The following is a 20,907-nucleotide window of genomic DNA, read 5'->3' on the forward strand; positions in this document are numbered from 1 at the left end:
CAGAGAATTGCTCGGTGTGGGAAAACCCCACACATCTGGTGTCATAAGTGCTGCAATTGTGGTTGTAGCATGAGAGTGAAAGAGAGACCCAACAGGAAGAGTGAGTTTTACACAGGCGGTGAGCCTGGGACTGAGATTATAGAAGAAATAGATGACATAAGATATGAGGAAGTTATACCCTAGGTCTTCAGCAGGCGGAGAGTGATTCAAAAGTTTAGTGAAAATATTATTTCTCAACTACCCTAATGAAAGCATTATCATTTTAAAACAAATTCCATGCTAACCAGATAGGTCCTCTGATAATTGACCTGATTTCTTTGAAAACAAAAGCCCTATGTCCAGACTGGGGCTTCCCATCTTTAGAGAGATGCAGCCCTTTTATTTTCCCTATAGCCGTGTAAGCTCGGTGGCATGTTGTTGGTCAAGTTCAAGAGAATAGAGATAAGGGTTTAATGATTTAAATGTATAAAACGTTTTCACTCCTATAATGTGCCAATTTGTTACACTCCCTGCTGTTCAGATAATCCTGGCAAACTATACAGAAAAAGGCAGTTCAGCAGTTGTGAGCCTGGAAATAGACAAAGTAAAGCCTTCAGATGACCATAAAGGGTCCTACTGATGAGAATATGTGGACAGTGTATCTTTCTTTTTATATACGACTGACTTATTTCACTTAGCATGCCTTCAATGTCCATCTATGTTGCCGAAAATGGCAGGATTTCATTCTTTTTTTTACAGCTGGTAGTATTCCATTGTGTATGTATCACATCTTCTTTATCCATTCCCCCGTATCTTGGCTATTGTAAATACTGCTGCAATGAACACAGAGGTGCAGATAGCATTTGGAATTAGTGTTTTTGTGTTCTTCAGATAAATACCCAGAAGTGGAGATAGAAGGGTCACATGGTACTTATATTCCTAATTTTTTGAGGAATCTCCATACCATTGAATAAAAGTGGCCAAAGTGGCCTTGTCTTATTCCTGATCTTAGAAAACAAGCTTTCAGGGACTTCCCTGGTGGCACAGTGGTTAAGACTCTGTGCTCCCAAAGCAGGGGGCCTGAGTTCGATCCCTGGTCAGGGAACTAGATCCCACTGCCACAATTAAGACTTTGCATGCCACAACTAAGGAGCCCGCGAGCTGCAACTAAGACCTGGCACAACCAAATAAATAAATTAAATTAATATATTTTAAAAAATAATAAAAACCATTCACTTTAAAAAAAGAAAAAGAAAACAAGCTTTCAGCTTTTCACCTTTGAGTATGATTTTAGCTGTGGGTTTTTCATATATACAGGCTTTCTTATGTTGAGGTATGTTCCCTCAATACTCACTCTATTAGAGTTTTATGATAAATGGGTGTTGAACTTTGTCAAATGCTTTCTATGCATCTATTGAGATGATGATATGATTTTTATCCTTCATTTTGTTAACGTGATGTATCTTGTTGATTGATTTCTGGATGTTGAACCGTCTGTGCATCCCTGGAATAAATCCCTCTTGATCACGGTCTATGATCCTTTTAATGTATTGCTGGCTTCAGTTTACTAATATTTTGTTGAGGATTTTAGAATCTATGTTCATCAAGGATATTGGCCTGTAGTTTTCTTTTTTTGTGGTGTCCTTGACTGGTTTTGGTATCAGGGTAATGCTGATAAAATGTGCTGATGAAATGTAAAATGTGTTGGGAAGGTTTCCCTCCAACTAGATATTCTACTTCTTCTTCTGGCAGCTGGAATTCATTGCTGAATAAATACTCACTGATCCAGAAATTTCTCTTGCCTCTTTCTGATTTTTGCCTCCTTCCCTTTTCCAAAGACCAAAGTGGTAAACAGCAAAGGCGATGTCATTCCCAGAACAGACAAGTAGGAAAATCACACCTAAATAGTTTAAGGTACATCTGTTGTTTGCGGGGGGGTGGGGGGGTGGGGGGGGAACTTTGTCTGTTATTGCCCTCTGAAACTCACTCATTTGGAAGAGGCACTCCAAATAAATTAAATGAAATTATTCATTGTCTAAATGAATGGCTTTATGGATAATCACCATGGCTGAGAGGTAACATTGCTGTGGTAACTACCACTGCAGCCCTGTCTTTTCCACTTTAGTGGCCTGAAAGAGTAAAGTCATTTCTCCATATGCTTACCACACCTCCCCCCATTCGTCATTTCTTTTAAAGTCTTTTTCTGCCCCTGTCACACTAGTGAAATTATTCTAAGCTCTCTAGGCTCTGATAACTATTATAAAATGTTTATTATGTGTGCCAAGTGTTTTACAATCATTATCTCATGTTCCCTCCTCATAGTAGATTCACTAGGAAGGCATTCGTATTTTCATCCTGATTTTTCAGCTGATGAAACTGAAGCTTAACTAGATAAGGTAGATTGATCACAGTCACAAGTCTATAGAGAAATGAGGCTCAATTTGACTTTTCCGCTGTCCAGTGGTTCTCAAACTCCAGCGTGCATCGGAACCACCTACAGCATTTGTAAAAATACCGACTGCTGGGCTCCATCCCCAGATATCCTAATTCCGCAGGTGTGGAGCCGGGCTCGATAATTCACATTTCTAAACAATTCTCAGGTGATGCCCATGCTGCTAATCTGGGGGACCGAATTTAAGAACCACTGTTTCGGGACTTCCCTGGTGGCACAGAGGTTAAGAATGTGCCTGCCAATTCAGGGGACATAGGTTCGATCCCTGGTCGGGGAGAATCCCACGAGCCAAGGAGCAACTAAGCCCGTGAGCCACAATTACTGAGCCTGCGCTCTAAAGCCCGTGAGCCACAACTACTGAGCTCCCGCGCCACAACTACTGAAGCCCATGCACCTAGAGCCCCGTGTTCTGCAACAAGAGAAGCCACCGCAATGAGAAGCCCACGCACCGCAAGGAAGAGTAGCCCGCGCGCAGCAACAAAGACCCAATGCAGCCAAAAAAACCCAAAAAAAACAAAAAACCCACTGTTTCACACCCTTGCTCCTCAAAGTGTGTTGGAGAATCCACAGCAACGTCCTCTGGGAGCTTATTAGAAACCCAACATCTTGGGCCTTACCCTAAACCTCCTGAATCTGACTCTGCACTTTTAACAAGATCCCAGGTGATTCATGGGCACGTTGCGTGCACTCATCACATACTTTCGAGGCAAGACAGCCTCTAAAGGAGGCAACAGGTAAATTTTAATTTACAGTGGGCCTCGCTGGGGCATGGGTTAGCAAGTAGGACTTCATTCAGCCCGGGGCACAAGGGCTAGTTATGAGGTTCGAGGCTCCCAGGCCTCGGCACCGCCGCCTCCACCTCTCAGTCGCGCCGCGCCCCGCCCCTCCCGCGCCCCGCCCCTCCCGCGCCCCGCCCCTCCCGCGCCCCGCCCCTCCCGCGCCCCGCCCCTCCCGCGCCCCGCCCCTCCCGCGCCCCGCCCCAGGCTTCTCTCGGCTCCGCCTCCCTACGGAGGGCGACTACTGCGCAGAGGCAGACGCCGCGCTCTTCCCCCTCGGGGCTCCCCGGATCCTCCGGATCACCGAGCACTTCTCCTAGAGCAGCCCCTGAGGAGGTGCCTGTACCCACTTCTCCCATCTTCGGGTGCCGACCGAACCGCCACCCGGAAGTGCAAACGTCTCCGAGGTTCTTAGCGTCTTTTTTAGAACGCCTGCCGTTACTCTTTCATTCACCCCACGAACGATTCTTGGGTGTCTGCCCTTTGGCAGAGAGATGAACAAGACACGGCCCCTGTCCACATAAAGGATTGTAGGACTGGGTGATAAATGCTGTACCTCCTAGGGGCTGGAGACGCGGGGGCCGGATAGAAGAAAGATGTCCCGGAGGGTAACGGCCCTGAGCCCGGCTGCTAGTTGCGGGCCACGTAGGGGCTCAGGTGTTTGGTGGATGGAGATCTCCGGTTGGAGAACATTCCGGGTGGAAGAAAGGTGGCCGTCCCACGAAAACTCTTCGTGTGCAGGGTGCGTGGGTGCCTGGAGATGAAGCTGGAGAGGTAAGCAGAGGCGATCCTGAAGGGCTTCGTATGCATAAGAAATTTAAACAATGTCCTGAGTAGTCTAGACGGTATTTTAATCAGGAGACGATAAGTCTGATTTGCACTTTAAAATGCAGCTGGCAGCCAGGCTGGGTTGGAGGAGGAAAACACGTTTAGGCTGTTAGAGAATGGCGACAGAACGGAGGCAGAGATCACCTCTGCCTATGTATTTATTCGTTAGCTGTCTTTTCTCTTCCACTAAGATGTAACTTACATGGGGGAAGGACTATGTCTGTTTAGTTCATTTCTCTTACCCAGCACTTAGAAGGGTGCCTGGTACACAGTAGACCCTTAACAAATGTTGGTTGGATGGATGAATAAATCAATTTGCGGTTGATAGGACTTCCTAACTAATTAGATAGTAGATGAAAGTGGGAAGTAGAAGAGACAGATCACTGAAGACTGGAAGAACACAAGTAGTGGAACCCTGTTTAGTGGGTGTTTGCTGAGAACTTCTCCTGGGCTGACCACTGACAAGCTGCTGTAAGGCAGAAGTCCAGAACAAGCTCCAATTTCTGGTGTAGTCAAGGGAGGAAATCTGCCACCAAGTACCACTTCTAGGTTTTAGTTCCACCAACAAAAAATGTCCGTTTCTTTTCTGCCCACTCACAGGACTGAATTTGAGAAGTACATACTTTGTTTTGTATTGAGTATTATCGGCCACAGACCTAGAATCCAGATGACTATGACTTTAAGGCTGTTTATTATTATATTGATGTAACGTAATATTGGTGCGCCATCATTTAATAAAACCATTCCTTGGTGCTTTTTTTGTTTGTTTACCTTCGCAGATATTCAGGAATGAATATCTTTTTTTTCAATAAATTTTCTTTATTCAGCATTACATTTTTTTAGATTTACCATGTTCATAAATGTGTCTGTACTTCATTCATTTTCAATGTTCTATATTCATTTCTATGTGTATATACCATAAAGTATTCATTCTTAAATTCATATAAAAGGTATTTGGGTTGTTTCCAGTTTGAGGGTTTTTTACCCCTGTGCAAGTTTCTCACTAATGAATAGCTGGCAGTGGAATTCCTAGATCAGAGGTATTCATATCTTTTTTTTTGAATTTTACTTTTTTATACAGCAGGCTTTTTTTTTTTTTTTTTTTGGCAGTACGCAGGCCTCTCACTGCTGTGGCCTCTCCCGTTGCGGAGCACAGGCTCCGGATGCGCAGGCTCAGCGGCCATGGCTCACGGGCCCAGCCGCTCCACGGCATGTGGGATCTTCCCGGACCGGGGCACGAACCCGTGTCCCCTGCATCGGCAGGCGGACTCTCAACCACTGCACCACCAGGGAAGCCCAGCAGGTTCTTATTAGTTACCTATTTTACACATATTAGTGTATACATGTCAATCCCAATCTCCCAATTCATCACACCACCACCCCCATCCCCCCGCCGCTTTCCCCCCTTGGTGTCCATACATTTGTTCTCTACATCTGTGTCTCTATTTCTGCCTTGCAAACCAGTTCATCTGTATCATTTTTCTAGATTCCACAGATATGCGTTAATATACGATATTTTTCTCTTTCTGACTTAATTCACTCTATATGACAGTCTCCAGGTCCATCCACGTCACTACAAATGACCCAATTTCGTTCCTTTTTATGGCTGAGTAATATTCCGCTGTATATATGTACCACATCTTCTTTAAGGAATGAATATCTTCATGTCTTTTCTTTCTTTCTTCTTTTTTTTGGCTTTTGTTGAATATTTTTTCCTCACAGGAGTAGATTGCTAGTTAAATAATATTTTATCTTATAGCTCTTACTATATATTGCCTGATTCTCTTCCAAAAAGTTAATCATGGCAACAACAATATCCATTTATGCAACAGTTACAAATTGAGTATCTACTGGCGCTAGGCATTGAGCTCCAGGAGCATAAGATGAGCAAGATAGACAGACCCTGCCCTCCTGTCGCTTCCAGTCTAGTACAGGAGGGTGGCATTTATCAGCTCATCACACAATAATTAGAAACTAACACATAGTGTGAACTAAAAATACAGGCTTGCCAAGAGGCAGAAACCAGTTTTACAACAATCTCAGCAGCACTGGTGGTGGTTTGGGGGGTTTTGTTGTCAATTTTACTACCGTATTTTACTAAAAAAATGGTTTGTCAGGATTGTTTTGCCTGTTTTGAATTAATCTGAATTTTTCCTTCCTCATTCATCTACTGCTTAAGGGAAGTCCTCTACCATGCAAAACCAAAAAATTACAAATTTACACCTACATTTTTTAAAGATGAAAAACTAGAGAGTACTTACACACTTGTCATATCCTTTCTTTCTATTTATTCTTTAACTGACTCTTCATCGCTGAAGCTGAAGCAGGACTCGGGTTTGAATCCCAGCTCCTCCACTTCTAGCTCTGTGACCTTGGGCAGATGACTTAAGCTTTCTAAGCCTCTGTTTCCTTATGGATCAAATGGAGCTCATACCTTCCTGGTATGAGTTTGGACCACAGGTCATGTGTGAGCATTCCTTTATGGGGGAAAAGAAGAGACGAGAGCAGAATAAAGTCTCTGGCTCCTGGCAGATGTTATTACCATACCCAAACCAATACTTGTGTGGCTCACAAAAACACAGGGCAAACTAAGAAAGGAATGAGCGGGTTATCGTTTTATATTCTGAAAATGTAGGACTGGTAATGCTCTGCCTCTCTACAGGAGACCTCACCTAGTCTGGATGCCAGGGAAGGCCTTCCCTAAGGAAGAGCCTTAGCGCTTAGAACGGAGGGTCAGTAGGAGCTCACCAGGTCACTCAGGGCACAAACCTATCTGTCACCCTACCTCCCGCTCACACATCCGATCCATCAGCAGACCCTGCTGACTCTCCCTTCTGACCATATACCCTGAACCCCTTGTCCGCCACTGCTGCGGCGGTAGACCAGGTCACCACTGCCTCTTGTCTGGGCCACCACAGCAGCCACCAGAGGGATCCCTTTATGATGGATCATTTCACTGTGTTGCCCAAAACCCTCCAGTGTTTTCCCATCACTCATCAAATTAAATCCAGATTCCTTCCCAGAGTCTACAAGGCCTTACATGATCTGCCCCTGGCTACCTCTCTGCCCTCATTTTCTCAACAACCCGTGTGTGTTCCTTCCTTAAGGCTTTTGCACCTGCCTATTTGTCTGCTTGGAATGCTCTTCCGCCATTTACCTGCATGGCTCATTCACGCCCTTCAGTTCTCTGCCCAGGTGTCATCTCTCCAGGGTGGGCTTCTTTGAGCTCTCCTCCAATAGTATCCTCTTCTTTCACAATCCCTTTCCCCTGCTTTATTTGTTTTCAGAGCATTTTCAACTCCTGCCATTATTGTGTTTTTAGGTATTTACTTGTTCAAGTATTTTTTCTGTTTTCCCCACTAAAATGCAAGTTCCATGAGAACAAGAACTTTATTCGGCACTGATCCCTAGCACTTAAACAGTGCCCGGCACATAGCAGGTGCTCAATGAGTATTTGTTGAATGAATTAAGTCATGAATGAATGGATGAATGAATGAGCCATATAAACAAAGGGAGAGGGGAAAGATGTTCCAGATAGAGGGGACTGCATGTGCAGAGGGCCTGTGGCCACTGGGGGTTTCAGAACTGAAAGAAGGCCTAACAGGGAGAGGCAGTGATGGAGAGATGAGGCAGAGAGGTAAGCACAGAGCAGACTTGAGAGGACCTTCTAGGCTTCGCTACAAGATTTTGGCCTTTATTCTAAGGACAATGAGAAGGCATTAAAGGGTTCCAGATAAATTGAGAATTGTGTTTTTATAAGGTCCCTCTGACTGCTGGGTGGTAAACTGACAGTAACGGGGCAAGAATGAATGCAGGGGACCAGTGAGCTGACTGTCAGTGTCTCCCAAGGCAGAGATGACAATGGTTTGCATTTGGATGCTGCTTGAAGAAGATGGAGAAACATAATTTGGATGTAAAATTAACAGGCACTATTTCTTATCCCTGTGATCCAGGGTGGATGGCTATGCTAACTAGACCAGAGAAACACAAACTCAGACTTAGGATGTCTTCACTGGCACAGAACTGAGCCATGTGAGTAAGGCATTCCTTTTCCCCCACAAATATACATTTAACAAACCCTGATGGAGCTTTTGCCACGTGCCAGGCCTGTGCCAAGAACTGCAACAGATACAAACATGGATAAGGGGCAGCAGGCCACCCGAAGGAAGTAACATCCTGATAGAAATAATGCCCTTTTGGCTTTCTTATATTCCCTGCCTTGCTAGTAGCTGCCCTTTGTGCTCGGTCCTGTTTTCACCCATCTGCTTCGTATTCTGTACATCTTTTTACCCTCTCTGCTTACCTCAAAGCCCAGCCAAAAGTAGCAGCTCAATACATCTTTGAATGAATGTGAATTTTTCTCCTTGACTCTTATCGAGTCAGTTCCCTAAACTGAGGTTTCTCTCGAAGTTTACTGAGCTCATATCACAATAATTTCAACTGTCCAAGCCAAATAGAGAAGAATAACTTGCCAACTTAACTCACAAGGCTATTATGAGGAAAGAAAAAAAAAAATCAAGGGGTCTTGCAAATGTGAAAGGTGTTTGGATGACAATCCCCTGCACTTGCCCTGCCGTCATTACTACTGTCGGCTTTACTTCCTGTTTATTCAACGAATATTTCTGGAACATTTACCTTGTGCTCGGAGCTGGAGATGCAGATAAACAAGATACAGTCTCTGCTCTCATGGAACTTACATTCACATGTGTACTGGAGCACTGTGGGTCAAGGTAAAAAGAAATTTGAAAATCACTACCTACCCAGTCCCATCACTGTACAGAACACAGATGCCAGAGTGGCGTGCAGCATTTCCCCTTTCCATGCTTTGTTGCTTCTCACTGCCAAGCTCCTTACCGTCCATGACCCCACATGGCAGGCCTTTCCCCCTTGGGTACACCCAGAGGATGCTTTATTAAATAATATTTAGAAGACTGGACCCTCTCTGCAAGCAGTGGCAACCGCTTTTCTTTAAATTCCCATTGATAGCATCCCCCATTATTATGTATTCCAGTCCTGGGTGTATAGTTAACATATCTGTTCTCTTTCCTCTTGCATTATAAGAGTCAGCCGGGGCCCTGGAAACCCTGGTACTAGTTATAATTTTCTTGCAGGCACTGAAAAATCACGTAGCCTCTAGGGTCCTAGATATCTGGGAGGGGAGAACTGGGGCGGGGGGGAGCGAGGGAGGGTTATAGTGGTTCCTAAAATTATGGGATTCATGCCCAGTTCCCCACCTTCTCTTTTCGCTGTTTTCAGTCTGGGGGCTAACCACCAAGACATAGTCTCAGAGTTTAGTGAGGCAGCCTCCGTACACGGAGGCACACGCAGGGTACCCGGGAAGACGGGCTTGAAGACAGGTCCGGCACCGGGTGCGGCCTGCGAGCCGTGGGCGAACGAGAAGGACCTGTTGGAGCATGCGCATCAGTGATCCCCGCTGCTCCGCGGCGGCGGCGCGGGGGACGGGGTGGGGGCGGGCTCGCGGCGGCTACGTGAAGCGATTGGCTCTGCGCAGCGGAGGGCGATCCCGCTTCCGCCGGGCGCCGGAAGTAACTCTCCGCCCCGGTCAGTGGGCCATGGAGAAGGTGGCACAGTAGCGTCTGAGTTGTGAGCATTGCGGGGCCGGCGGCCATGGAGGCCGTGCTGAACGAGTTGGTGTCTGTGGAGGACCTACTGGTGAGGCCCGGCCCTAAGGGAGGGAAAAGGAAGATTCGGAAGGGCGGGCCCTGAGGAGAGCCCGGGTAGGGGCCAAACCCTCTTCCCAGCATCAGCTTTGCCTAGGGAAGTCGAACTACGGCTCCCGGCAGCCCCTGCAGCGTCCGGCTCCTGCCCAGAGGTTCCAGTTTGCCCCGAAGGCTAATGGGAGATGTAGTTTCCTGCGCCACCACGCCTCAGCCTGGGGGCCTGGAGTTTGACGGGTGCTGAGTGCATGCAGGAGCTAGGAGGTCAGGGTGCGGGCACCCGATTTTCAGTGCTCCTAAAGTGGCAGGGGGAACACAATGACCACCTTAAACTTTCATATATTAGTCACAGTCCGGCACGGTGCTAATGACCTTTCAGGGGAGATCTCAATCTTTGTAGCTCTGGTAGGAGGTAGGCACTATTTCTATTCCCGTTTTTCAGATAAGAAAGGGTCCAGATCGGCAGGGTGGGGATGGGAGAAGCAGTCTCCGACGAGGGACTGCGTGGGCTGTTGTTGAGCAGTTCTGACAGCGTGTTTACTGTTCAGCCTTTCGGGGTCAGCTGCTCCGGGAGCGGTGCCTGGAGCCGCCAGCAGGTGGCATCTCCAGTCGGTACCACTAGGGGGAGGGAAGCAGAAGGGGGCCAAGACAGCCCGCCACTAAGAACCAGAATGCCTGGGTCCCAGAGATGGAGATGGCAGAACCTGGGGTACCAGACCCCAAGACCCGCAAGGGAAATGTGGCAGAGGGGAAGATGCAGAGTAACGGGGAAAGGGACACCCAGGTCCTGCTACAGTGTGGCTTGCTCCCTTCACCTCTAAATGACTCCTCTCCTCTCCTATGGCAGAAGTTTGAAAAGAAATTTCAGTCTGAGAAGGCAGCAGGCTCAGTGTCCAAGAGCACGCAGTTTGAATATGCCTGGTGCCTGGTGCGAAGCAAATACAACGATGACATCCGTAAAGGCCTTGCTCTGCTGGAGGGTGAGGTGCTAGGCTGGCTCCCCAGCTCTCCCCTTCCCAACTGCCATCGTCCTCAACCACTGTTGGCCTGGCTCACTCCCTCCATCTCAAGTTCGGGAATCCTTTTTCAGCATGGGACCTCACAGTGCAGTCACCTCACAGTTATTTACCAGTAAACGCACTGTAAAATAAGGGCTATACTTAGCCTGACTTCCACTGTACTTTTGGCTTGCCAGCTCATCGATGATGGTTTTGCCAGACAGAGTCATAGCATGTCAGTCCCCACTGGACTTTGGTGATCTGGTAGTCTAGACGTAAGGAAAGTGACTTGTCTCGGGTCACACAGCTGGTTGATTTATGGCTGAATTGGGACTAGAAGCTCCTGCTTGTGTGTCCCAGTCCCATGCTCTTTGCCCCCCACCCCCACCGTGTTGCTTATTTAGCAGCTTTTGTTGAAAACCTTTTGGGGGGGGGGTGGGTGTGGAAGAAGTACAGAAGACGGTTCCCAAAACCTGTGAGCACATGGTGCTTTTATGATCAGAATCCTATTTGCTGCTGGTTTTGGATGGGTCACCATTTTTCAGAGGCCACAATACTTGACCTTTAAATTTCTCTGTACCCCCTTTCTCTTGGTCAAGTAATGGTGTATAAGCAAGCACTGTACTAGCCAAGGATGCCTGTTGCAAATCCATAAAAGTAAGACTCTTCCTTAATGCAAATCATCTCCGCCTCCATTTGTCTATTTCTCAGGTTTCCTCTACAGCAGGGCACAGCTGTAGAATTGGTCTCTAAACATTGCCAGTCTAGTTGAGGAGACAGTACAGACACTTGGGAAGATGTGTAAACACCTGCAAAACCACTTAGCAGCAAATTCTAATGCAGAGTACAACTGAACACATGAACCTCTGGGAAGTCACTGAACTAAGAGTCAGGTGGGGTCTTTCAGGGAGGGGTGACTGAAGGTGAGTTTGGAGCTGTTTTTTTAAAGGGGGAAGGAGCGCAAACTGATTTTGAACACAATTCTGGTCAGCAAGCTGCTGCAGTTAAAATACACAGCAGATGCCACAGCTGAGTAGAGATGCCTTTTGGCTTCTCTGGTGCCTTGATTTCCTTTCAGTTCACTTGGATGAACCAAAGTTGACTGTAGTGTTGATACCGGGGTGTGGATACTGGGGCATTGGGGCAGCTGGGGTTCATGCTGCCCCAGAGCTCTGGCTGGGAAGCCCGGAGTGACCGGAGCCGAAATGAAGGCTCAGGACAGTGACTTTCTCCCAGGATCTTATAGGTATTCAGGGAGTGGAGGGGGTCTCTGGGACACAGGCACTAGGAAGGGAGAGAAGGGGTTTTTACCCTCTTCCCTCCCCCCCTCCCTAGAGCTGCTGCCCAAAGGGAGCAAAGAGGAGCAGCGGGATTATGTCTTCTACCTGGCTGTGGGCAACTACCGGCTCAAGGTAAGGCGGAGAGCTCCTTCAGCCCCTCCACCCCGCCTGGGTGGCCGAACTCCCTCTCGTCTCTCTCTCCCACGTCACAGAGGTGCAGGGTGATAGCAGGATGCTGAGGGAAGGTGAGAGACAGAGGATCCGGTGCCGAGGGTGTGGGGAGCAGTGTGACGTCAGCAGTGGGGTGCAGCCCCAAGCCTTGGGCTGTTATCTCCCTTGGCTTATCAACCCCACACAGTTGGGGTGGTTTGTGGACTCTACTCCACTGGGTGGGGCTGGAGGGAGGGAGGGGGTGGAGGAAGAGGGAAGAGCCCTGGGGCCAGCGGAGGGAAGGCCCTTCTGATGGGTAGGAGGAGGGATAGAATTCTGAGGGGGGTGTGTCATTCTCCCTGAGTGTAGGAATATGAAAAAGCCCTAAAGTATGTGCGAGGACTGCTGCAGACAGAGCCGCAGAACAACCAGGCCAAGGAACTGGAACAGCTCATCGACAAGGCCATGAAGAAAGGTGAAGGCCGTCCTCTCTGCCCTTCTCCCTCCATCTCTGTCCACTCCCCACCCTCGTGTCTCCCTGGCCCCCAGCATCCCCAGGTGCCTCTCAACTGTTAAGTCCTCCTCCTTCCCTCGTGCCTGGGCCCTCTGGTCTCTCTTCAGATGGTGCCTTCCAAGCAGTTCCTCTCCAAACCCCCTTCTTTCTCCATCCCTCAGGGGTCCCTCACCCCATGACTCCAGATACAGAGGCACATCCTCTGTTGAGGAGCGGCGGGCAGCAAGATGGTGGCCGAGGTCCCTGCGGGGACTAGGTTTTTGGACTCGTGACGGTCTCCCTTTTCCTCTCCCCAGATGGTCTAGTGGGCATGGCCATTGTTGGAGGCATGGCTCTGGGCGTGGCGGGACTGGCTGGACTCATCGGACTTGCTGTATCCAAGTCCAAATCCTGAACGAGACGGCGTCTCTGCCTCTGCCTGGGGACAGACACGTGGAGCCCATGGAGGACACTGGAAGAGAGGCCCACCCATCCTCACCATCCCTTTCTTCTTCTGCACCTGTCACTGTCCTCTGTGACCTTCAACCTCCTCTCCCCTGGGACCTGTCCCCTAGCCCCAAATCATGTGTTTTGGGATGAGTGTAAATAAAATTGGGCTTTGGCTTGGGAACCTCTGTGTCTGTGTTGAGGAAGGGGCAGGTTCTGTTGGGCCCAGGGGTGGGGGTCATGCATGGGCCTTCCCTGCTCTGTGCCCTCCTACTCCTGCCCCCCAGGCTGGTGTGGGGTTCTCCTTTGTCCACTGAGCTGCCCAGACCCTACACGCTTCCTCTCCGCCCCCCCCCACCCCGCCCAGCCCAGCCCAGCCACGTCCTTGAGCAGTGGCAGGCAGCATAGGGGCGTGCCCTTTGCCCGGATGTAGAATCCTGAGAAAAAGCAGTTACCAGAGGCGGAAAGGGCAGAGCTGAAGGGACACCATCTCCTCTGACCCACTCAGCTGCCTCTCAGCGTGTGGAGTTTTCCACACCAGGGGGGCCCCCACTCAGTTTCCTCCAAAACCTCCACCCTTCCCTCCCTTTGTCTTCCTGCGCCCTCCCCTTCCTCCCCCCCATCCCACTCCTTAGAGGAGAGGGGCCACTGGTTGGGGGAAGGAAATGGGCATTTGGCGTGGAGTCGGCAGAGGTCTTGGGAGAGGTCAGGAACCCAGGACATCCCAGTTGCAGAAGGAAGGTTGGGACCCAGTCCCCACACAGCCTGCTTTGCCCAACACCCGGCCGGTGCCAGGCTCAGCACGGGCCTGCCTTGCTTCACTGCATTGCTTCACTGCATACTTCTCGTTCCTCAGCCCAGCTTGGGGGGGATTGGGGCGGAGGCGCCCGGGGGAGCACAGAGGAGCCTGACACGGGGAGGAGGGGATGGGGGACTACACCTCGGCGCAGTGATGCCCATGTGACCGCCTGGGTGTAGGACGGGCCCCTTGGACTGAGCCCCAGCCTCACCTGCCAGAAGAGAACCAGAGCTGCCCCAGCCGTGGCCTTGGGGCGGGAACTGAGACCGTCTGTGCCGGGACAGGTGCTCAGCCTCGGTTTGGGGTGGGGACCCAGAGGTTTCTAATCTCTCATAATTAATAGAGCTGGTGACAGTTCTGATAACTCTTTGCTTTTTAGTTTATCAGAGGATCACGTCCTGGGCTTGTGATTTATCCCCCTTGAGGCCCCTTAGCAGCAAGATCAAGCTTCTTGCCGAGAGTCAAAGATCATCCCGACAAGGGGGGACCTTCAAGTTCAGGAAGTTGAAGTTTGGGGGAAAGCAACCTCCTTTGGCCTCACCCTGGCCCTTGGGCGCCCAGACCCAGGGCATTCACCAAGTGTCGAGTATCGAGCGATTCATACTTGCGGGGAGCTTTGATCTGTAGTCACGATTCTTGTGAAGTGAGAAGTAGTAGTTCTAGTTCACAGAATCGGAAACAAGCTCAAGGGGCTCAAACTTCATGCCCACATTCCTTTGGTAAATGATGGGACCTGGTTTGAATCCAGGTTGGTTGGATTCCAGAGCCATGGGTTTCTCCCAGATTCCCCATTCCCTTTTTCAACCTTCATCTTCCTTGGAGACTCAACGCCTCAAGCCCTAGCTCTTTGAGTTTCCTGAATTGTTCTCACCAACATTCAGAGAGGGTGGCTCCGCTCCCTTGGCCCTTCCCCACTGAAAGGTGCAGGGGACCTGCCTGTGGTCAGTCTCCGTCTCTGTCTCTTGTCCCTCTTACTCCATTCTCTGGCCCCCGATTAAAGCTGAGTCAGAGGCGGATGCTTCCCCTCGGCTCCCAGTGCCTCCCGTGGGAACCCTGCCTTGGCGGCATCCGTTAGTCCCTCCCCGGTAAGTCCTCTCCCCACACCCTCGTGGGGCGGGGAGCCCAGGGCAGCCCAGAGACGGGGGGGAGGGGTGGACTTTTGGCCCGTTTCGTTTATTCCGTCCATCTCCTCTTCAACAGCTGCCGTGCACTCTTGTCTCACTCCTCTGACCGACCTGCAGGGAAGCGGAGAGACCCAGAGAGAGGGAAGAGACCAACCAGAGACAGACCTGGGCCAAGGAAGAGGCAGAGGCTGCAGGCTGCCTCCCTCTCTCTCCCCAGCCTGCCTTAACCGCCGTCCTTAGCCAAAGCCCCTTCAAGTTCCCCTGGGGCTCAGCCCCTCCCCTTCTCTGGGGCCCCAGGCTCCCCCCCGGGGCCTGTGTCCCACCATGTCGGTGGCTGTGGAGATCTTCGGCTTCTTCATCGCAGCCCTGGGGCTGCTGATGCTAGGGGTGACCCTGACACACAGCAGCTGGCGAGTGTCCACCGTGCACGGGAACGTCATCACCACCAGCACCATCTTCGAGAACCTCTGGTACAGCTGTGCCACCGACTCCCTTGGAGTCTACAACTGCTGGGAGTTTCCGTCCATGCTGGCCCTCTCTGGTACGGGGTGGGGAGAGCTGAGGGGAGCAGAGGGAGGCGGGAGGTTGGAGAGACCCCGGCAAGGGTGGGTGCTGCCTGTGGTCTGACCTTGGGCACCATACAGATACGGGAGGCCCAATCCAGCTGGGAGACCTGGGTTCCTGAAGCCAGGAGTGCCGGGGGCAGCCCTCTGGAACTGCGGTGGAGGCCTCACCACACGTGGCCCCCTGCTCTGACTTGACCCTCTGTCTTTGTGGCTACAAGTGCAGGCACTGGGGCCAGAGTGCCGGCTTCAGCACCTGCCTTTGACTAGCTCTGTGCCCCGGGCAGGTGACAAAATGAGCTGCATTTGACCCATCTGTAAGATTACGGTCATAATGGCACTGGTTCACCGGGTGGTCGTGAGGATTATATGCGATAAAATGCGCAAAATGTTAATGTGATGTGAGCATCTATATTCGCTCAATCAAATTCAGCATTTCAGTTTCAGGGTGGGAGTGCTGGGGCTCGTGGGGTGAAGAGGAAACCTCATCTTGGATTCTTGGGGGGTGAGATACTTAAAAGTCTCAGTAGCTTCGCCAGGCTTCCACTGGAGCATTGGTCTCACCTCCATGGTGAGTTCTAAAGGACTGTTTTAAAGGGAGTCCTCTTGCACATCTCAGTGTCCACTGTAAGCAGGGGTGTGTGTGTGTATGTGCTTGGGGTTCTTGGGTCAACGTACTTTTTTGAGCTTCTTGGCGGGCTGGAGCCTACAGCTCTTTTGGCCCAGAAAGTTCCTCCGTGGTGGCTGAAGCATCGTCCTGCTCCCTGCTCACCTATGAGTAGCACCCGCATTGTCCCCCAGGAGTCCTTCAGTCGGCCCCTCGCCTGGCCAAGAGGGGATGACAAGAAGCCCTGTGCAGTGCAGCTCCCGTGCCCTCACTGGGTGCTCACGAGGCGTCATGCTTTTCCAGGCCCCCTGCTGCAGGGGCCAGGTGGTAGGGGAAAGAGCCGAGGTCAGCATGCCACGAAATCGCCCCAGTGTATGTCAAAGGTGCTCTGAGCCGTTAGGGAGTCCAGGTGGGTCGCTCGTGCCCCCACTATTACCAGAATCTCCTGAGGCAGCTACAGGGGCTTCATGCTCTCATCCCATCCAGGATGCCCGCCCCCCCCCCCCGAAAAAAGCCCTCTGTAAAAGTTGAGTACAGTCTGGGCCAGACACCCAGAACGCTGGGTGGCCAGAACAGACATTGGCGGCAGCCACTCAGCAGCCCTGGCCACCCCCTGACTTACCCCTCAACCACACCATGGTGTAAGGAGGGGCCCCAACTTGGGTTGCTGCTTGAAACCTCTCGTGAGTGTGCACGAAAGACAATGAAAGACAGGGGTGCGAGGGTGTGCTGAGCAGGAGGGCAGAGAGCGCAGCTGCCCAGGCTGAGGTTCCAGGCATTGTGCCTCACGCTTCACATGCGCCATTTCAGTGCTGATAACAGCCCCGCTGTTGGCAGTGTTAGTAACCTCATCTTCCAGAAGCTGGAAGACTGCAAGGTGTCCTGCCCAGAGCCACACAGGTGGTAGGGGGGCTGGAATCCGGACTCGTGTGTATCACGAGCCCGCTGATACTTCCTTCCCAGGCTGGTTCTGGTCCTGGGAAGGTTCCTATCAATTATTCACCTCGCAGCCACCCAGCCCATGCTCTTATGGGCCCTTCAATAATCTCTCTTTGTCTACGAGAGCTACCTGAGGATCCGGAGCTGGTCTGCCCCAGGTGGGGATGGCTGGCTGGATGGATGGGGAGAAGGTGGGAACTCCGGAAGGAGCGGCTGGGAATAAGAAAATGCTCCCAGAGAACTCTCTCGCTCTTCCCTGCTCCCCAACTCTGGGCCGCTTCACATCCTCCTGGCAGGGACCCAGCCTTTCCCCTTCAACACAGGTGGCACTGCCCCACCCGGTAAAGGGGTGCAAGGTTCTTGGGAGTGCTTGGCAACTATCAAAGACAGAGAAGGAGGAAGGGGGGGCCAGAAAGGGAGCAGCCTTTTTCTTGGAGTTTGAGAAAGGGGAAACAGGCACTGAAAGCATGTGCGCTAGACTGACCTGGATTGGTCCTAGGCCCAGGTATCCCACGTTCCAGATAAGAAACTGCCCTTTACCCAGTGACCCATAGGTCACTGCTGCCCCCTATCGGTCACTCCAGGAAGAGGCTCAGTTCAGGATGTCGGGCACTGCGCTGGGCACTAAATGGGACCTAGTAGATGTGGGGAGAGGGAGGGGGTGCTTGGGTGCAGTGTCTGTAATACCCAGCAGAGCACGGCGGTTCTCAACCAGGGGTGATTTTTTGACGATGTCTAAACATTTTGATTGTCCTGTTTGGGGGGATTGCTACTGGTGCCTAGTGGGCAGAGGCCAAGGATGCTGCTAAACGTCCTACAATGCAGAGAATGCCCCCAGAACAAAGCATTATCCGGCCAAAGTGTCAGTGGCGCCAAGGAGAAGCCCTGTAATGGAGGTAGAGGCGAAGTGCGCCTGCGCAGGCGGGAGGGTCAGGCGGCGCTGAGCCTCGTTGGCACTGAGGTGAGCTCCTGGGATGGAGGGGCGTGTGACCCCTCGGCCTGACCCCTTAGTCTGGATGGGGCCTGAAGGACAGGGAGAGGACTTGAGGGCTTTTAGGGACTGAGGCCTGAGCAGATTGTATAAGGGGCTGCCTGTCGTAGCCGGGAGGGCAGATGGAGGGGAAGGGGCCGGCTCCGGGACCCATGGCTGTGTCCCACCTCCCTAGGGTACATCCAGGCCTGCCGCGCGCTCATGATCACCGCCATCTTCCTGGGCTTCCTGGGCCTCTTCCTAGGCATGGTGGGGCTGCGCTGCACGAACATTGGGGATCTGGAGCCCTCCAGGAAAACCAAGCTGGCGGCCACCGCAGGGGCCCTAAACATACTGGCTGGTAATTGGGGGCAAGTGATGGGGGGACGCTGTGCCGTGGTGGGGGTGGGGTGGCCCGTGGCCCAGACTGCAGGGTTGCCTCACCTTCCCCTTTGCATTGACACCTGCCCTCTCTCCCAGCTCACCCCACTCTCACCCATACTCACCAGATCCCTTGGTTACAAATCAGTCCATCAGCAATGTTTCTTGAGCCCGCACTAGGAGCCAGGCAGTGGGAGGGACTCCAAAGGTGAGAGTTTCTGCCCTCCAGAGCTTACAGCCTGGATGGGAAGACCAGAGTTAGGACATGCGTGCGCGCGCGCGCGCGCGCGCGCACACACACACACACACACACACACACACACACACACGCTGTACACAATAACAGTACCATGTGAGTCACCATCCCTTTTCAATTTGCAAAACATTTCTGCACACATCAGCTCACAACAAGCCTGTGAGGCAGGGCAGGTCTTGTCCTGTTCTCCAGATGTGGAAACAGGCTCAGAAAGGCCAGGTGGCTTGCTGGAAGACAAGCCCCAGGGGGCTGCCAGGCGGGACCTATTGTCCGGGGGCCCGGCTGGCTTCAGGCCTTCATGCACCGAGCGGTCAAGACCTGGCACAGCGCTGAGGGCTCTAGGAGGCCAAGGAAAGGGGGGTCAGGGCAGGCAGGGCTGATGGGGAAGACTGCTTGGGCTTTTGAGGATGGGGAGGACTTGGATGAGCAGATTCCCAGTGAGGAAACTGTGGTCCAGGCGCTAGAGGTAGGAATGCCAGGGCAGATCGGGGATAAACAGGGGGAAGAGGGGCTGAGGAGCAGAGTGGAGACCACAGGAGAGGTGGGCTGCGGTAGGGTCCTGGGGGCTGGATCGAGCAGCCTGCAGTTGACGTAGGAAACAGGAAATGGAAGAGTCATGAGCTGGAGAGGGGAAACGAAAGGGATCCAGTGAAACTTGCTCTTGGACTTGAGGCCCACGTCCTGCTCTCCGGGCCGCCCTTCCTCCACAGGGCCTAGTGCGGTTCTCCTCTCTCTCCCCCAGGTGTCTGTGGGATTGTGACCATCTCCTGGTACGCCTTCCACATCACTCGGGACTTTTTCGACCCCTTGTACCCTGGAACCAAGTGAGTGTGGGAGCCCCACCCACGGGGGTAGTGGGTGGGCCTCTGCCCCACCTTGAGCTAGCACCACCTGCTCATCGTCCTTGTCCCCAGGTACGAGCTGGGCCCCGCCCTCTACCTGGGCTGGAGCGCCTCCCTGCTCGCCATCCTGGGTGGCATCTGCCTCTTCTCCAACTGCTGCGGCTCTCGGAACCAGGACCAAGGCGCCAGGTAAGGGAGGGCGTGCCGCGAGGGGCGGGGCGCGGGGCGAGGGCTGCATCTCCCTCTGACCCGGGTTCTCTCCCCTGCCAGCATCCGGCTTCCGTACAAGGCCCCGGCAATGCCCGCCAAAAGCCTCGCTGCCCGCCTGCCCACCTCGGCCTCGGATGAAGAAGGCGACAGCAGCTTTGGCAAGTACGGGAAAAACACTTACGTGTAGGTGGCCTGGCCTGTGGACCCCATTCCCTTCCCACTGCCCCCAGTGGAGAGGGGTCCCCGTAAACCCGGGGCTGCAGGCGCAGGACCCTGCTCGCGGTAACAAGCTCAGGGCCAAGCCACGCTTCAGGCTCTGCCCCGTGCCCGGAAGCCGCGCCCAGCTCTGACCTCAGGCTCCGCCTTCCCTGTTGGAGCTCCGCCCTGGTCACGCCTCTTTCGTCTGGCCCCCTGGATCCTCTCAGGCCAAGAACAAGCTTCCTGAGAACTCACCTCTGGCCCCTGAGGCTGGACCCCTCTTAACCTTCTGAGTCTGGGTTCTGGGCCGTTAAGGGGGCGGAGGCGTCCCCGAGTGTTTGTGGTCTGTATAAATACTTGCATAAATAAATTTGTACTGCGAACTGTTCAGGGGTTGAAGGTGTCATGAGGCAGCTGGCCCAGCAAGGGACCCTGGGTGCCGCCTCAGTTCCTGGACCCCAGGCTGTCACCTGTTCTCCTCTCCATCGCCTTTGGACTGTCCCATCCAGCAGAAGAGGCGAGGAGTGGCAGGTGATTTCTAGACTGTGGCACTGTCACAACTACCGATAAGGGCCATCAAGGAGCAGATAAGGAATATCCAGCTCTAGGAACCGGAATAGCAGAGATACCCTCTGGCCAGACCTTTCTCACAGCTGTACAAGGAGACAGTTGGTCTAGAGCAGAGTTTCTTTACCTGGGCCTGAGAGTGGATATCAGAAACTGACAAGCCCTTTGAAACTGTGTCAAATCAACCAGGCCTGGTGCAAGTACAGTTTTCTGAGGACGGTTCAATAACTTCCAGAGGGACTTCCCTGGTGACGCAGTTAAGAATCCGCCTGCTAATGCAGGGGACACGGGTTCAAGCCACGGTCCGGGAAGATCCCACATGCCGCGGAGCAGCTAAGCCTGTGCGCCACAACTACTAAGCCTGCGCTCT

The 20,907-nt window shown here is 52.1% G+C and overlaps 2 protein-coding genes and 3 long non-coding RNA genes across 6 annotated transcripts; 3 read left to right on the top strand and 2 right to left on the bottom strand.

The window, feature by feature from the left end:
* Positions 1 to 3,420: 3,420 nt before the first annotated feature.
* Positions 3,421 to 4,864, top strand: LOC117200937 (uncharacterized). Its single transcript, XR_004482766.2, has 2 exons — positions 3,421 to 3,981; positions 4,636 to 4,864. It is a non-coding gene; the product is annotated as an uncharacterized LOC117200937 (long non-coding RNA).
* Positions 4,865 to 5,770: 906 nt separating this feature from the next.
* On the bottom strand, positions 5,771 to 9,557 carry LOC117200939 (uncharacterized). Its single transcript, XR_004482768.2, has 3 exons — positions 9,270 to 9,557; positions 8,671 to 8,753; positions 5,771 to 6,512 (listed from the first exon to the last, which is right to left on the bottom strand). It is a non-coding gene; the product is annotated as an uncharacterized LOC117200939 (long non-coding RNA).
* Positions 9,550 to 13,265, top strand: FIS1 (fission, mitochondrial 1). Its single transcript, XM_004268840.3, has 5 exons — positions 9,550 to 9,708; positions 10,561 to 10,693; positions 12,047 to 12,123; positions 12,511 to 12,616; positions 12,952 to 13,265. Exons 1-5 carry the CDS (start codon positions 9,664 to 9,666, stop codon positions 13,047 to 13,049), a joined length of 459 nt encoding a protein of 152 aa, XP_004268888.1. The 5' UTR covers positions 9,550 to 9,663; the 3' UTR covers positions 13,050 to 13,265.
* LOC117200938 (uncharacterized) lies at positions 11,129 to 19,799 on the bottom strand. Its single transcript, XR_007472022.1, has 2 exons — positions 19,660 to 19,799; positions 11,129 to 18,703 (listed from the first exon to the last, which is right to left on the bottom strand). It is a non-coding gene; the product is annotated as an uncharacterized LOC117200938 (long non-coding RNA).
* On the top strand, positions 15,329 to 20,358 carry CLDN15 (claudin 15). Of its 2 annotated transcripts, XM_004268841.4 has the most exons (5): positions 15,329 to 15,545; positions 18,280 to 18,444; positions 19,463 to 19,544; positions 19,635 to 19,751; positions 19,833 to 20,358. In XM_004268841.4, the coding sequence occupies exons 1-5, from the start codon at positions 15,329 to 15,331 to the stop codon at positions 19,957 to 19,959; spliced, it is 708 nt and encodes a 235-aa protein (XP_004268889.1). In that variant the 3' UTR covers positions 19,960 to 20,358. The 2 variants fall into 2 exon arrangements, 1 of the variants encoding a protein (XP_004268889.1); XR_007472021.1 differs by lacking the exons at positions 15,329 to 15,545; positions 18,280 to 18,444; positions 19,833 to 20,358 and adding an exon at positions 18,967 to 19,186 and having other exon boundaries at positions 19,635 to 19,693.
* The last annotated feature ends 549 nt before the right edge of the window (positions 20,359 to 20,907 follow it).

This window comes from Orcinus orca, chromosome 16, assembly GCF_937001465.1.
Source record: "Orcinus orca chromosome 16, mOrcOrc1.1, whole genome shotgun sequence".
In the NCBI taxonomy this organism is placed as follows: domain Eukaryota; kingdom Metazoa; phylum Chordata; class Mammalia; order Artiodactyla; family Delphinidae; genus Orcinus; species Orcinus orca.